Source organism: Eucyclogobius newberryi, unplaced genomic scaffold (genome assembly GCF_026437365.1).
Source record: "Eucyclogobius newberryi isolate DKJ021-1_F unplaced genomic scaffold, fEucNew1.0.hap1 SCAF_12, whole genome shotgun sequence".
NCBI classification, from domain to species: Eukaryota; Metazoa; Chordata; class Actinopteri; order Gobiiformes; family Gobiidae; genus Eucyclogobius; species Eucyclogobius newberryi.
In genome coordinates this window covers 7202259-7218392 of record NW_027315746.1, presented here as the reverse complement: position 1 = coordinate 7218392, position 16134 = coordinate 7202259, and the positions used below count along the sequence as shown (strand labels likewise).

General features: G+C 46.1%; 1 protein-coding gene across 3 annotated transcripts in view; it reads right to left on the bottom strand.

Moving 5' to 3' along the window:
• mtcl1 (microtubule crosslinking factor 1) overlaps positions 1-16134 on the bottom strand; it is a 115616-nt gene that overhangs the window by 38571 nt on the left and 60911 nt on the right. For all 3 annotated transcript variants that reach the window (XM_072440685.1, XM_072440686.1, XM_072440687.1), the window contains exons 4-5: positions 2197-2256; positions 111-1457 (exon numbers count right to left, since the gene is read on the bottom strand). In XM_072440685.1, the coding sequence (XP_072296786.1) occupies positions 111-1457; positions 2197-2256 (1407 nt within the window). The remainder of the gene's footprint in view (positions 1-110; positions 1458-2196; positions 2257-16134) is intronic.

Sequence of the window (16134 nt, the reverse complement as noted above, 5' to 3'; positions counted from 1 at the left end):
TCATTAACATCCTTTATCCTACACCGTGTCCCAACACATCGAAATTGGCTTTGTAAAGAAGGAAAAATCAATACATTTTTAAACCTCTCTGTTTCGTGCACAGCCCTTACCTGGAAGTCCGTGCCCAGGTCGCGTCCAAACGTTCCTATGGGAGAATCCCGGGACATGGAGGTGACGGTGGACAGGAAGCTGCTGGACTCGGTGAGATTCGGCATCGGCGAAAGATCGTCCGTCCGGTCTCGAAACGCCTCCCCGACATGCTCCAATTTCTCCATAAAAATGTGTAACTCCGTCCGAAACGCCTTCATCCGCGTGTTTATGGTGTCCAGAACCTGCGTGTCGGGTTTGGCAGTTGGAGAACTGCTAGCGTCTGCAGCTTCTCCAGTCGTAACCACCAATCTTCCTTCGTAAACCAAGCTATCCGTATCAGTTATAAGTCTATCCACGGTTTTGCCCAACCTGTCTGCCTCCCGTTTCACATTGCTGAAGGATTCCCTCTCCTCCCTCCTGCGATTCGCTAACTCAATAGCACTTAGCTCGCTACCGTCCGAAGGCTTGTTGCTCCCGAATCCGGACGTTGTACCCGTTTTCTCAAAAAGATCGTCAGAATCGCTCTCTCCGCCGATGGGGCCCTCGCGTTTGGGCTGCAGCAGCAGTAGCCGGTTAGCTTCCTCCTCCTCCTCTGCCTGATCCGCGTCGCTATCCCTCGTGCTAGCCGCGTGTGTTCCTATGTTAGCCGCCAGATCGTAGCGCTGGACGTTGGAGAGCAGCACGCGGTTTTCGTACTGCAGCTTCATGACTTTGCCGCTGAGTTCGTTTATCTGTATCCGAGCCGATTTGAGCTCGTCCATGATAAGGCTGGACCCGTTCCCGCTTTTAAACAAACCCGCTTCGCCGATTTCCTCCCCCACCGCGCTACTCCCGCTAGGCCCGAACTTAAAACGATTCAATTCGGACGTCAGCTGCCGATTGTGATCTTCGATTTCCGATATCGATCTCCTCAAGAGCTCGGCCTCTTCTTCCACGAACTGCAGGTGGCGTCGCAGTTCGCTCGCCGACTCCAGCGTGTCGCCCCCGTACGGCGAAGACGGCATGCTCGAAAAAGGCTCGCGACCGAAACAGTCGCGCTCGTACTGGCAGCGGATGTCCTCATTCTCAGAGCGCAAGCTGCGGTTCTCGACTTCCAGCTCCACGATCTTCCTGCCGAGGATGTTCGCTTCCTCCTCGACGAGCTTGAGGCGTAAACGCAGTTCGGCCTCCCGCGTGGAGTGGGGGCCGCCGCCGGAGCACTCGGCTAACGGTAGCGGACTGTCCACGTCGCCGTAAACGGACTTGTACTTCTGCAGTTCCTGTTCGACTTCGTCCTTTTCGCGGCTGAGTTTGGCCATCTTCTTCCTCATTAAGCTGGACTCTTCTTTGACGAACTGCAGCTGACAGCGAAGGTCGGCGCTGTCCTCCTGAAAATAACACGGGAAAACGGGGTCAGTTCATTGCTATGTTCTTAACGCCGCCTTGAAAGTAGAACTCTGAAAGAACTGGAGGTGCATCGAACAGAATCAGCAGGAAATTAAAAGGCGATTACATTCATAAAGACGTCTTGCTGATTGTTAAGTTTTCATTATTTGTTTTGCTAAACCCACAACTGATAAACTGTCTTTTTAAACTGGATTTTTGGGAAGTGTCTGTGGGGGAAACTGTATGGGAATTCATTTGAACTTGTGAAACAATAAATCCCAGCCAACTTCTCTATTCTTACTTTGAAATTGGCTAATGCTAATCAAATAGAAGAAGAATGCGTCCAAATAATAACTCAATTAAATATTAGCTAATGTGGAACAATTCTCGGCGGTTTAGTTGTACAGTTTGATTCCAGATTCTAATTAAGTTCTGATTTCTCATTTAAAACAGACGGATATGAAACAGTTAAAGTTGCACTGTGTCACTTTCCAGGCTAAGGTTCCGCCTGGAGGTGACACAGATGTTGGAAAATGGAAAATATATACGAAAATGTCGTTTTGGAGATGTGCAAACTGTGAAAACTTGCGTTCAAAACAATGTAAGTGTCCATGGAGACAAGCAGGTGACAGCAGCGTTACATAGTGCACCTTTAAGACTTGTTCTGGATGTGTCTCAGCTGTAGTCCTTGATTTACTCGCCTAGTTCTAAGAAAACTGCACAGAGACGCATCGTATTCACCTGGTTTGTGGATTTCTTGTCTTTGAAACTCTCTCTTCCTCCTCGCCTCCGCTGGGCCATCTGCAACACAAGGATCAACGTTAGTTCAAACTGCAGCCGAAATGAGTTCACCCAGAGCACTGAACGAATCGACGTGAAGCTCGAGTGTGAGTCGGCCCTTTGTACGTCTCAGTTCGCAAATTATCATTCTGTTCTCGAAATCATGTTTGGAACGGTTGCAATGAATTCAGATGTAACGTTTCCTTGGCAACGTGGGGGAAAAAAGACAAAATATCTTCATCCAACCAACAAACCAACTGAATCTACGTCGTGTTCCAACCATTTAATACAGACAACAACAACAACAACAAAATCCGGTTACTAATGTAAATACCGTATTTTCTGGACTATAAGTCGCACCTTTTTTCATAGTTTTGGCCGGGGTGCGACTTACACTTAAGTAAGTAAGTAAGTAAGTAAATTTTATTTATATAGCACCTTTCACAGACAGAGGTCACAAAGTGCTTCACAAAACACAGAATAAAACAATAAAAACACAAAAAACTTACAGTGAACAATACATATACAACAATATACAGTAAAATCAGTCCCTAAAACAAGTGCATTTAAAAGGCTTGACTAAATAAAAAGGTTTTAAGCTGACCCTTAAAAGCAGTAACTGAGTCCAGTGACCGTAGGGAGAACGGAAGATCGTTCCAGAGTCTGGGGGCAACAGCCTGGAAGGATCTGTCTCCTCTGGTCCGAAAACGGGTGCGAGGAACCAGCAACAGTTTCTGGTCCAAGGACCTTAGTGAGCGAGAGGGAGCGTATGGTTTAATCAGATCGCTGATGTACAGAGGGACCTGACCATTTAAAGCTCTAAAAGTTAAAACAAGAATTTTAAACTGTATCCGGTAGGAGACCGTCTCCAGTGAAGGGCTTTAAGAATGGGTGAAATGTGGGCCCTTCTATTTGTGCGGGTCAAGCTCCTCGCTGCAGAGTTCTGGACCAGCTGCAGACGAGAGAGTTCCTTCTTGTTAAGACAGGAAAACAAACTGTTACAATAGTCCAAACGTGAAGTCACAAAAGCATGAATTATAAGTTCCAGGTCATTTTGAGACACCATTTTCCTGAGCTTAGAGATTTTCCTCAACTGAAAGAAACAGTTCCTCGTCAACAGCTTGGAGTGGTGCTCTAAAGACATGTCTTTGTCAAAGACAACACCAAAGTTTCTAAGACTTAGCAGTCTGGCCTAAAACACCCAAGTACTGGTTTATCCCTGGAATGGCATCATCAGGGGCAATAATCAGAGTTTCTGTTTTGTCAGCATTTAGCTGCAACGAGTTTTGACTCAGCCATTGTTTAATTTGCACTAAACAACTGACCAAGGAGTTCAGCTTCTGGATCTCAGAAGGTTTAAAAGAGCAATAGAGCTGAATATCGTCAGCGAACAGGTGATAGGACACATCACTAAACTCTTTAATGATCATTCCCAGGGGAATTATATAAAGCAGAAATAGGACGGGACCCAAGATGGAGCCCTGAGGAACTCCACACAACAGATCAGCTGAGTCGGACATTATTTGGTTTGCAGCAACACTAAAGCTCCGACCGGATAAATATGAGGAAAACCAATGAAGAACTGACCCTGATAGTCCAATCAGGTCCCTCAGTCTGTTCAACAGGATATGATGGTCGACAGTGTCAAAGGTCAACCGTGCAGACAGATCCAACAGAACTAAAACCGTGCATTTTCCAGAATCAGCAGACATCATAATGTCACTGGACACTTTGAGCAATGCGGTTTTCGTAGAATGATGTTTGCGGAAACCAGATTGAAAAGAGTCGTGAATGTTTGACTGATCAAGGAAATCTGACAATTGTTCAGAGACCACCTTCTCAAGGATTTTGGACATGAACGGGAGCTTTGATATGGGTCTGAAACTTTTTGGGGTCTGTCGGGTCCAAGTTTGTTTTTTTCAGTAAAGGCTCAACTATGGCATGTTTAAATGGACCAGGAAACACACCAGTAGAAAGAGAGAGATTTACAATTTTGGTAACCCAGGGGCCAATAACATCAAACACTTTGAGGAAGAGCCTGCAGGGAAGGGCATCTGATGCACAAGAGGAGGGTTTCATCTTGGTCACCAGAGCTGAGATGTCTTCTAGAGTGACAGGCTTAAAAGAAGACCAGTTTTGGGAAACAGGCTCCACAGAAACAGGTTTATCAGACAATGGGAGTGAGATTTGGTCTTTGATCATCTTGATCTTATCGATAAAGAACTTGAGGAATTCATTGCTGTCAGCTTTGCAGGAAACAGGAGTCACTGCAGCTGAAGGACAAACAATAGAATTTATAGTGTCAAACAACACTTTGGGGTTTTTCTTGTTGGATGTTATTTGCTGGCGGAAGTAATCAGATCTGGAACTTTCCATAATTTAATTGTAAGATGACACAAGATCTCTGAGGTGGAACCTATGGACCTCAAGACTGGAGGTTTCCCACAGACGCTCAGTTTTCCGACATAGTCTCTTTAGGTTTAGGATATCTTCATTTATCCAAGGACAAGCTTTTTTCTGTGTTGACAGAGTGGATTTTACAGGTGCCACCTGATCTAAAATGGATAAACATTGGCTGTTAAAGGAATTAATTAAACTGTCCACATCAAGACAATTCATAAACAAATGAGGATCAAATACAGCAGAAAATTGGACGGCTGTATTTGCAGTGATAATGCGCCTCTGAGACCTGATGTTTGAGGCACAGGCTCAGGAGAAAAGTTCAATTCAAATAAAACACAGCTATGATCGCTCATATGGACATCCTCCACACAGAGGTTAGCAACACTCAGGCCAAGTGAAAACACCAGGTCTAAAGTGTGTCCCTTTTGGTGAGTGGGACCTGAAACATGCTGCTCAAAGTTAAATGTTTCGGTCAAGGTTAAAAGATCCTTTGCAGGGCATGATGAGCCATCGACCCAAATGTTAAAATCCCCAAGAATTGAAACTTAGACGTATAAACTTATATTTATACGTATATACTTATACTCCGGAGCGACTTATATGTGATATTATTTGTTATTTTCACACTTGCAACTGCATTTCATACTCCATTGCGACTTAAATGTTTATTTCTTCTCTATTATGCATTTTTGGGCTGGTGCGACTTATACTCCAGTGCGACTTATAGTCCGGAAAATACGGTATTACTTTTTTAATGTTTTAATGCCTTTACATTGTGGCACAAGGCCCAATAGTAACGTTCCGATGACTAAATAAAGTCCACGGTTCAATGCTGAAAATGCACGTCATTGAAAAGCTCTCACATTTGCACTTACAGGTCAGAGAGTTTGCTGAGTTGAATGTTACTCTGTTTACGCTGATATTGTCCTTAGTCCTCAGTCGTGAGCAGGTGCAGAGGAAACCTTTACATACAGTACGAGCCGGCTCCGTTTGTGCATCTGAGTCAGCGACATCCCAGAACACTAAGTCTGGAGAGATCTTACATAATGCACGACCGGTCTGCACCACGTCAAAGGTAAGTGTTTCCTGATCTGAGGTTAGGCAGCTCTGCTCATTAAACTGTGTGTTCAACGTGCAGTGCAAAGATTAATAACAGGTACAGCGGAGTGAAGGAACAGACTTTAACAGGTGTAAACGCACTGGACTTCAGCGTTGAAACTGCAAACTAGAGACTCATGAGAGGCTCGTTCTGCTCTGTGGAGAATCGACTGACTGGAGAAACCAAAAAGACCAAATTGTAACATCAACGACTTGTCTCTGCTTGAATAAATCAGCGTTCATTGTTGTCCGTAAACGCTGTTTAGCTCAAATCTTGGGACACGGGCAGGTCATGTTTATGAAATTCAAAAGCACAATTCTTACATACAGTTCCTTTAAAAAACAAGCTATTTCATCAAAAACACTGGAGTCTAAGGAGTTGTGGACTTTGAAAACCAGTGGACGGGCAATGAAATGCAGAGTTATGTCAAATCTACATCTACATCAGTATAATGTTCATTAATCTTTACCGTAAAAATGAATTGACATCGGTTAATCCTGCTTAGATAGGCCGTCTTCCTCTCCAGAATGCAAAAAGATGAGGTGCACCTTGTGACATCATCGTGTGGAAACACCTCTGTGTTTTCACTTCATCAGACTCCTTTGGGTCATTTCAGCAACAAGCGCAGCTGACCAACATCGTCATGGATCCTGCTTTGTTTAACTGTTTCCTGTGGCTTGATGTTTGTTTTTACCCTGTTCATGTCCTCAGAGTTTTATTTTGACATGTATTTTGTGTGCTTGTTTTTCTGTTTTACTTCCTGTCCGTCCCACCGGGTGTGTCCCCCTTCTGTGTTTAAGCCCCATGTTTCACCTTGTCCTTTGTTGCTCCAGTGTCTGCAAGTTAGTTTTAGCTTTTAGCATTTCATCCCTGGATTATTCTGACATTCTGGGCCTGCGTTTTAGATCGTTCTCTTGATTTCTTCTGCTTGACAGAACTGACCGATCAAGGACGAGGTGAAACATGGGGGACGCAACAGGTGAGACACATCAGGGCGATTGACGGACAAGATGTAAAACTGAAAAACAAGCGCACAAAAGACATGCCACTATAAAACACATTGACAGGGTAAACAAACACACAATAAAAACACAATAAAGACACAGAAAACAAGGAACCAAAACAGGATCCATGACAAAAGTGCTGAACAGAGGCACTGACAGTCACAATAATACCACATAAACCGCATTTTTAGTCTTTTTTAACCAGTTTTCCCTAATGCGAATGATGTAACACAATGAGAAACGTCACGTCGGCACATTTTAATGAATACTGAAATCCCAAAGCGTGACCGGAGCCTCATCCCTCCTACGACGCTGTCCACATCTGCCCGCGACTCGTACAGCGGCGAAATCGCTTCACAAAGCTCTCCGCAAACACGCCGGCTTCCAGACACTAATAAAATCATCCATCTTTATCAAGTCTGAGCCCCTCGTCGGGCTTTACGAGACACCGGCTCCACGGGCGGGAGAGACGGAGAGAGAGAGAAGAGAGAAGGGGAAGAAAACGGGGGGAGGGAGAGAAGAAGACGAGTAGATGAGAAATGCTCTGAATAAATGCAGAGTTCAGCGGTTTCGTCAGGTCTGTGTCTCGGAACAGGCCGATGCTGCTCTGGCAATGTCATTCAAAGGGTAAAAGTTAAGCCTGAAATCGTGGCAAAACTTACAAACGTCCTGAACCACATGACAGAGGTCAATGCTAATGCTACGGTTATAGCGCCGAGATGACACGGCAACATCGTGTATTTTTGGGGGTTTTTACCAGACAGTTTCGACTGCTCACGCACTCGATGTTGTCGTGACGTGTTTTGTCAGCGATTCTTGCTGTGAAGGCAGAGGCGGGGCTATGAACCGGGGACGAGGGGGCCTTTTTACTGTGCCGCACCCGGGCTACTGTCCTGTGGCGGTCGGACAGCAGATGGCGCCGTCGTCCGGCCTCCACCGGTGGGAAGACGGCGACAGAACCTGCGCGAATCAGCTGACGAGACACGGAACAGCAACGTCCAGTGGCACTCGGAGGAAGAAAAGTCAAGCAAACAACACAAAACAACTGGTCTTTCAAAATAAAACATCAGAAGACAAAATGACCCTGATTGGACGATGGAAGTGTTTGATTTGTTGTGCTGTAACTGACTAATAATCAGTATTATCAAGATCAGGATTAACATTTGTAGATCTTCCTTTTGGACATTATGTTATGATCAGTATAATAAGTTTAGTAAATCAAGAGGTATTTCAGTTATTGAAGTGAAATGATGGAAGGAACCAAGCGACAAATTAAAATGATATACCACTTTCTTAAAATTTAAAACAGAACCACAAGAAATGATTTATTAGTGACTATTAAAATGATATGTAATAAAATGATATGTAATACAGGGAAGAGTGTTTCTTTGTCTAGAATAGAATCATGTTTGCTTCGCTCATTTCTGTTTATGTAAAGCTGCTTCAGTATAAAGTATTAGGATATGAGTATTAAGTCATGTTTGTGTTTATTCTGTGTTTATGCATGCAATTAATTGAAATATATAACCAAAAATAAATGAATGAATCGATAAATAGTTGTCCCGGCTCCATACCTAAAACTTATTACGTACTTAATATTAACATGCCTGTTTACTTTGTGTAAAAGAAGTATAGAATTAGAGGCTGGAGCACCATTTGATGTAACACAAGTATAGACTGGATTATAGTGATTAAAAGAGAATAATAATACATTTTCTTTGTATCAGATGCGTCGTTATAAAGTCGTTTGAGTGCAGCCAGCCGAAACGAGGAAATGACAAATACCTCATTGATTATTATCACGATTATAAGCATCGCATCGGGGAAATAAAAATGTGAAAAATGCCGTCTGCTGGTGTCGCCCCCTGCTGGTTGTGTAACAGCAGTAAAGTGGCAGGAGCTTATCCTCCGTCTCCCCAGAGATCAGCTTTGCTCTGAGGCCACATTAAGCCCGGCCCGGTGACACTGACACAGTGTTCTAAAAGCCAGAGTCACAACCATTAGAGGAAAGTACAATCCACAGTAGTCAACAACAGAGAGGCCAGTGTCTGACAAACAGGCTACACACAAAAGGACACAACACAAAGACACAAACAAGTAGGCAATTTGGCCTTTCCAGTGTTTGTGAACAGAAAATAATGAGGTAGAGTTAGCGTTAGCCTCCAAACACGAAACCAACTGAAGGCCAGTGTTGGGAAGAAAATGTTTTGGATACAGAATACTAATGCGTGCATTAAAGTGTATTTTGTAATGTATTCCGTGACTTGGTCTAGACTCTAGAGAACTGTGCCGTCTTAGATAAGATTCATTCTTTGTTTTTGTTTCACAGTTTATATCGCTTTTATTTGTAAGAAAAGAGAACCTTCATCAGAGATCAGAGAAGGAAAATGTTCACTCACTCACTATAAGAGCTGCGTTTTCCATTTTTCACACTGCAACAGGTGAGAAACAGGTGAGAAACACGTCGCACGTTGATGACATCACAGAGGGACTCAGTTTCAGCTCTATTTCCTGGCATTTTAAACTCTTATTTTTCTTCTCAAACTGCAACTTAACGGAAGTAAAACTATGAGAAATATTTAGCACAAGTTCTAAAACACCAAAACCAAGTCATAATTAGAAAAACAGGAGAATCTGTCACATGGACTTTAAGTGCAAAGAGCGCTCTAAACCACACGGGACTAAACCACACGGGACTTAAACCACACGGGACTAAACCACACGGGACTAAACCACACGGGACTAAACCACACGGGACTTAAACCACACAGGACTAAACAACACGGGACTAAACCACACGGGACTTAAACCACACGGGACTAAACAACACGGGACTAAACCACACGGGACTAAACCACACGGGACTTAAACCACACGGGACTAAACAACACGGGACTAAACCTCACGGGACTAAACCACACGGGACTAAACCACACGGGACTAAACCACACGGGACTTAAACCACACGGGACTAAACAACACGGGACTAAACCTCACGGGACTAAACCACACGGGACTAAACCACACGGGACTAAACCACACGGGACTTAAACCACACGGGACTAAACAACACGGGACTAAACCTCACGGGACTAAACCACACGGGACTAAACCACACGGGACTAAAACCACACGGGATTAAACCTCACGGGACTAAACCACACGGGACCAAACCACACGGGACCAAACCACACGGGACTAAACCTCACGGGACTAAAACCACACGGGACTAAACCACACGGGACTAAACCTCACGGGACTAAACCACACGGGACTAAACCACACGGGACTAAACCTCACGGGACTAAAACCACACGGGACTAAACCACACGAGACTAAACCACACGGGACCAAACCACACGGGACCAAACCACACGGGACCAAACCACACGGGACCAAACCACACGGGACTAAACCACACGGGACTAAACCACACGGGACTAAACCTCACGGGACTAAAACCACACGGGACTAAACCACACGGGACTAAACCACACGGGACCAAACCACACGGGACCAAACCACACGGAACTAAACCACACGGGACTAAAACCACACGGGACTAAACCACACGGGACTAAAACCACACGGGACTAAAACCACACGGGACTAAACCACACGGGACCAAACCACACGGGACCAAACCACACGGGACCAAACCACACGGGACCAAACCACACGGGACTAAAACCACACGGGACCAAACCACACGGGACCAAACCACACGGGACCAAACCACACGGGACTAAACCACACGGGACTAAAACCATACGGGACTAAACCACACGGGGCTAAACCACAGGGGACTAAAACCACACGGGACCAAACCACACGGGACCAAACCACACGGGACCAAACCACACGGGACTAAACAACACGGGACCAAACCTCACGGGACCAAACCACACGGGACCAAACCACACGGGACTAAAACCACACGGGACTAGACCACACGGGACTAAACCACACGGGACTAAAACCATACGGGACTAAACCACACGGGGCTAAACCACACGGGACTAAAACCACACGGGACTAAACCACACGGGACTAAACCACACGGGACTAAACCACACGGGACTAAACCACACGGGACTAAAACCATACGGGACTAAACCACACGGGACTAAACCACACGGGACTAAACCACACGGGGCTAAACCACACGGGACTAAAACCACACGGGACCAAACCACACGGGACCAAACCACACGGGACCAAACCACACGGGACTAAAACCACACGGGACCAAACCACACGGGACCAAACCACACGGGACTAAACCACACGGGACTAAAACCATACGGGACTAAACCACACGGGGCTAAACCACAGGGGACTAAAACCACACGGGACCAAACCACACGGGACCAAACCACACGGGACTAAACCACACGGGACTAAAACCATACGGGACTAAACCACACGGGGCTAAACCACAGGGGACTAAAACCACACGGGACCAAACCACACGGGACTAAACAACACGGGACCAAACCTCACGGGACCAAACCACACGGGACTAAAACCACACGGGACTAAACCACACGGGACTAAAACCATACGGGACTAAACCACACGGGGCTAAACCACACGGGACTAAAACCACACGGGACTAAACCACACGGGACTAAACCACACGGGACTAAACCACACGGGACTAAAACCATACGGGACTAAACCACACGGGACTAAAACCATACGGGACTAAACCACACGGGACTAAACCACACGGGACTAAAACCACACGGGACTAAAACCACACGGGACTAAACCACACGGGACTAAACCTCACGGGACTAAACCACACGGGACTAAACCACACGGGACTTAACCACACGGGACTAAACCACACGGGACCAAACCACACGGGACCAAACCACACGGGACCAAACCACACGGGACTAAACCACACGGGACCAAACCACACGGGACTAAAACCACACGGGACTAAACCACACGGGACTAAAACCACACGGGACTAAACCACACGGGACCAAACCACACGGGACCAAACCACACGGGACCAAACCACACGGGACTAAACCACACGGGACCAAACCACACGGGACTAAAACCACACGGGACTAAACCACACGGGACTAAAACCACACGGGACTAAACCACACGGGACCAAACCACACGGGACCAAACCACACGGGACCAAACCACACGGGACCAAACCACACGGGACTAAACCACACGGGACTCTATTATGCATTTTTTGTCCGGTGCGACTTATACTCCGGAAAATACGATATATACATTTGACCAAAGTATGAGGTTTTGAATACTACATCACTACAAAACACAGAGCACAGATCCCCTTTCCCTTTCTGACCGCTCGCTGACCACTCCGGACGGTCAGGACCGTTGCCGCGGGTGAAGTGCCTCCCCGGCGCTGTAATTAGTGCGGCGTGGACTCTAAGCGCGGCTGATGGAGCGCTCGTTACCGTCTCGGGAGGACGGCACTTAACGGATGATGAAAACACGAGTCCGGCGGAGCATGCGGCTGCTAGGAAACCGTTAATTACACCGCGGCGTTCAGGGCATTCAGGGCGTTCAGGGCTAACGCACTCAAAACTGCAACGTATATCTGTATTTATTTATATACTGAACAATGTCTTCTTCTGTGTCTCTGGGTTTGTGTTGAAAATGAATAAATACTCGAAGATTGTGACGACGTGTGAAACAGGCTAATGTTGTGTCAAGGCTAATGCTAATGCTACTGTCGAGGTATAAACAATGTCAAAATAAAACAAGTTGAAATGAGAAAAATGTCCACAAAAGCTCTTTATCAGTCCGATGTAGTTTTATTTTATTATTAAAGAAGTGAATTTAGTCAGTTTTTGGTCTTTTACGAGGGGCAATCATTTAAAGAAGTGTTAAATGATGTAGTATTGTTTGTTTGTTTGTTTGTTTGTTTGTTTATTTGTACACACTTGTCAGTTGTTGACACCCTTGTTGTTTTGTCTTCCCTTTCTTTAGATTAGTTAGATGAGGATTTTACTTTCTTTAGAGTAGTTTGGACCAGGTTGATCTGTGACTTTGTTCTTTTGGTACAACATGCGTAGCTCCTCCCACCAAACATACAATCATAATAAAACATCTGTCCATGACTCTCATTATGATGTTTTATATTATCATAGGTGCTAAAGGGCAGTTCCACTAGTGCTACTCCTACTACTCCTACTCTGCTCCTACTCCTACTCCTTCTCCCCCTCCTCCTCCTTCACCTACTCCTCCTCCTTCACCTACTCCTCCTCCTTCACCTACTCCTTCTCCTACTCCTTCTCCTACTCCTTCTCCTACTCCTACCCCTTCACCTACTCCTACTCCTTCTTCTGCTCCTTCTCCTTCTCCTTCTCCTACTCTGCTCCTGCTCCTTCTCCTTCTCCTACTCCTTCTCCTACTCCTGCTCCTTCACCTACTCCTGCTTCTGCTCCTTCTTCTCCTACTCCTGCTCCTTCTCCTACTCCTACTCTGCTCCTGCTCCTTCTCCTACTCCTACTCCTACTCCTTCACCTACTCCTACTCCTTCTCCTGCTCCTTCTCCTCCTTCTCCTGCTCCTTCTCCTGCTCCTACTCCTGCTCCTTCTCCTACTCTGCTCCTTCTCCTTCTCCTACTCCTACTCCTACTCCTTCTCCTGCTCCTTCTCCTCCTTCTCCTGCTCCTTCTCCTGCTCCTTCTCCTGCTCCTTCTCCTGCTCCTACTCCTGCTCCTTCTCCTACTCTGCTCCTTCTCCTTCTCCTACTCCTACTCCTTCTCCTACTCCTGCTCCTTCACCTAATCCTGCTCCTGCTCCTGCTCCTGCTCCTTCTCCTTCTCCTTCTCCTTCACCTGCTCCTGCTCCTGCTCTCACTCAGCTCTAGTATGTTCATGGTGACATCCTGACTAAAGGTTTTGAGTTCAAGTCCTGGCTTGATTGACTAATAAAATCCAAATGATCCCGATCGACACTTTCACTGAACTGAAATACTCTCCTTCCTACAGTGTCCCACACACACGTGCACATTAAACCCACCCTGGAGTAAGACGTCTCCATGGCGACGTCCCTGTTTGGATAATATGAATCATTTTTGGACAGAGAGTGGGGATTACATCAAACAATTATCTCACCAGGAAAATCCCCCCAGAGTGAGAGGGCGGAGGAAGTGGAACACACAAACCTCGTCCCATCGCTGGCACGGAGGAGGGCGGCGACCGGCCCCGTAATGGGATATGACAGGGAAACGATGTGACCAGAGGAGGATGTAGAGGGGAGACGGCGGGAGGATGTGGAGGGGGGATGGCGGGAGGAAGCGAGGGGAGGAGGCGAGGAGGCAGATAACGCCCTGTAATATAAAGCCTTTGACAGCCTGAGACCCGACGGGGCGAGGCACAAAGCGCTAACCCGGCGTCACGAATGTTTAGCAGCAGATTATATTAGCGCAATCTGGATGAAAACGCTAATCCTGTTCGATAAATTAATTAATGAGTTAATACGACAAACAGATTCCGAGCCGCGGATGGAAACGTACTGCAAAAATAAACGTGTGCAGGAGGAAGAGACTCGAGTTTAGATGACTTATTAGTTTAAGGGGTAAATTAAGTTTTATTATCATTGTTATTCATGAATTATTCATTCATTAAATCATAATTAAGTCGAATAATTCAGGTTTGTAACTATCTAATTAAGGTTACAAAATAAGTTAAGCCTGTATCATTCTTAATAAACAGTTTGTTCATTCAAAATTAAGTCTTTGTAGGATGTTGAAAGCATAGATATTATTATTACTATGTATTTCCTCTATTTTATGTAAAATACCTTTGAATACATTGGAACAAAAATTGAAGTGTTTTGTCAAGAGTTCCTTTAGTTGTTTCAATATTCTGCATTTTTTAATCAATTATGGCTAAATTATCTGCCAGTGGAACAATAATCCCGTGTGTCTCGAGCTTATTTTCAATTTCTTACGAGGAAATAGTTTTTCTTGGGATCAGACGGTTAAATAACTCGTGGGTTGATGAGTACAAATCCAAATATTGTGAATCAAGCAGAAGGTTTGTACTTTCCCCCGAGCCGCGCGCTGAGTTATGGCGGTTGTTATTTTCACAGCGATAATCAGGCCACGGCACCTGCAGAGCTCGCCGTCTGAATGCAGAGCTCGCCGTCTGAATGCAGAGCTCGCCGTCTAAATGCAGAGCTCGCCGTCTAAATGCAGAGCTCGCCGTCTAAATGCAGAGCTCGCCGTCTAAATGCAGAACTCGCCGTCTAAATGCAGAGCTCGCCGTCTAAATGCAGAGCTCGCCGTCTAAATGCAGAGCTCGCCGTCTAAATGCAGAGCTCGCCGTCTAAATGCAGGCGGCGTCTGTCTGTGTGTCTGTGTGTCTGTGTCTGTCTGTGTCTGTCTGTGTCTGTCTGTGTCTGTCTGTGTCTGTCTGTGTCTGTCTGTGTCTGTCTGTGTCTGTGTCTGTGTCTGTCTGTGTCTGTCTGTGTCTGTCTGTGTCTGTGTGTCTGTGTCTGTCTGTGTCTGTCTGTCTGTGTCTGTGTCTGTCTGTCTGTCTGTCTGTGTCTGTCTGTGTCTGTCTGTGTCTGTCTGTGTCTGTCTGTCTGTCTGTGTCTGTCTGTGTCTGTCTGTCTGTGTCTGTCTGTCTGTCTGTGTCTGTCTGTCTGTGTCTGTCTGTCTGTCTGTCTGTGTCTGTCTGTGTCTGTCTGTGTCTGTCTGTGTCTGTCTGCGTCTGTCTGCGTCTGTCTGTGTCTGTCTGTGTCTGTCTGTGTCTGTCCGTCTGTGTCTGTCTGTGTCTGTCTGTGTCTGTCTGTCTGTGTCTGTCTGTCTGTGTCTGTCTGTGTCTGTCTGTCTGTGTCTGTTTGTCTGTCTGTGTCTGTCTGTGTCTGTCTGTCTGTCTGTGTCTGTCTGTGTCTGTCTGTGTCTGTGTCTGTCTGTCTGCGTCTGTCTGTGTCTGTCTGTGTCTGTCTGCGTCTGTCTGTGTCTGTCTGTGTCTGTCTGTGTCTGTCTGTGTCTGTCCGTCTGTGTCTGTCTGTGTCTGTCTGTGTCTGTCTGTCTGTGTCTGTCTGTGTCTGTCTGTCTGTGTCTGTCTGTCTGTGTCTGTCTGTGTCTGTCCGTCTGTGTCTGTCTGTGTCTGTCTGTGTCTGTCTGTCTGTGTCTGTCTGTGTCTGTCCGTCTCTGTCTGTCTCTGTCTGTCCGTCTCTGTCTGTCTGTGTCTGTCTGTGTCTGTCTGTCTGTGTCTGTCTGTGTCTGTCTGTGTCTGTCTGTGTCTGTCTGTGTCTGTCTGTGTCTGTCTGTGTCTGTCTGTGTCTGTCTGTCTGTGTCTGTCTGTCTGTGTCTGTCTGTCTGTGTCTGTCTGTGTCTGTCTGTGTCTGTCTGTGTCTGTCTGTGTCTGTCTGTGTC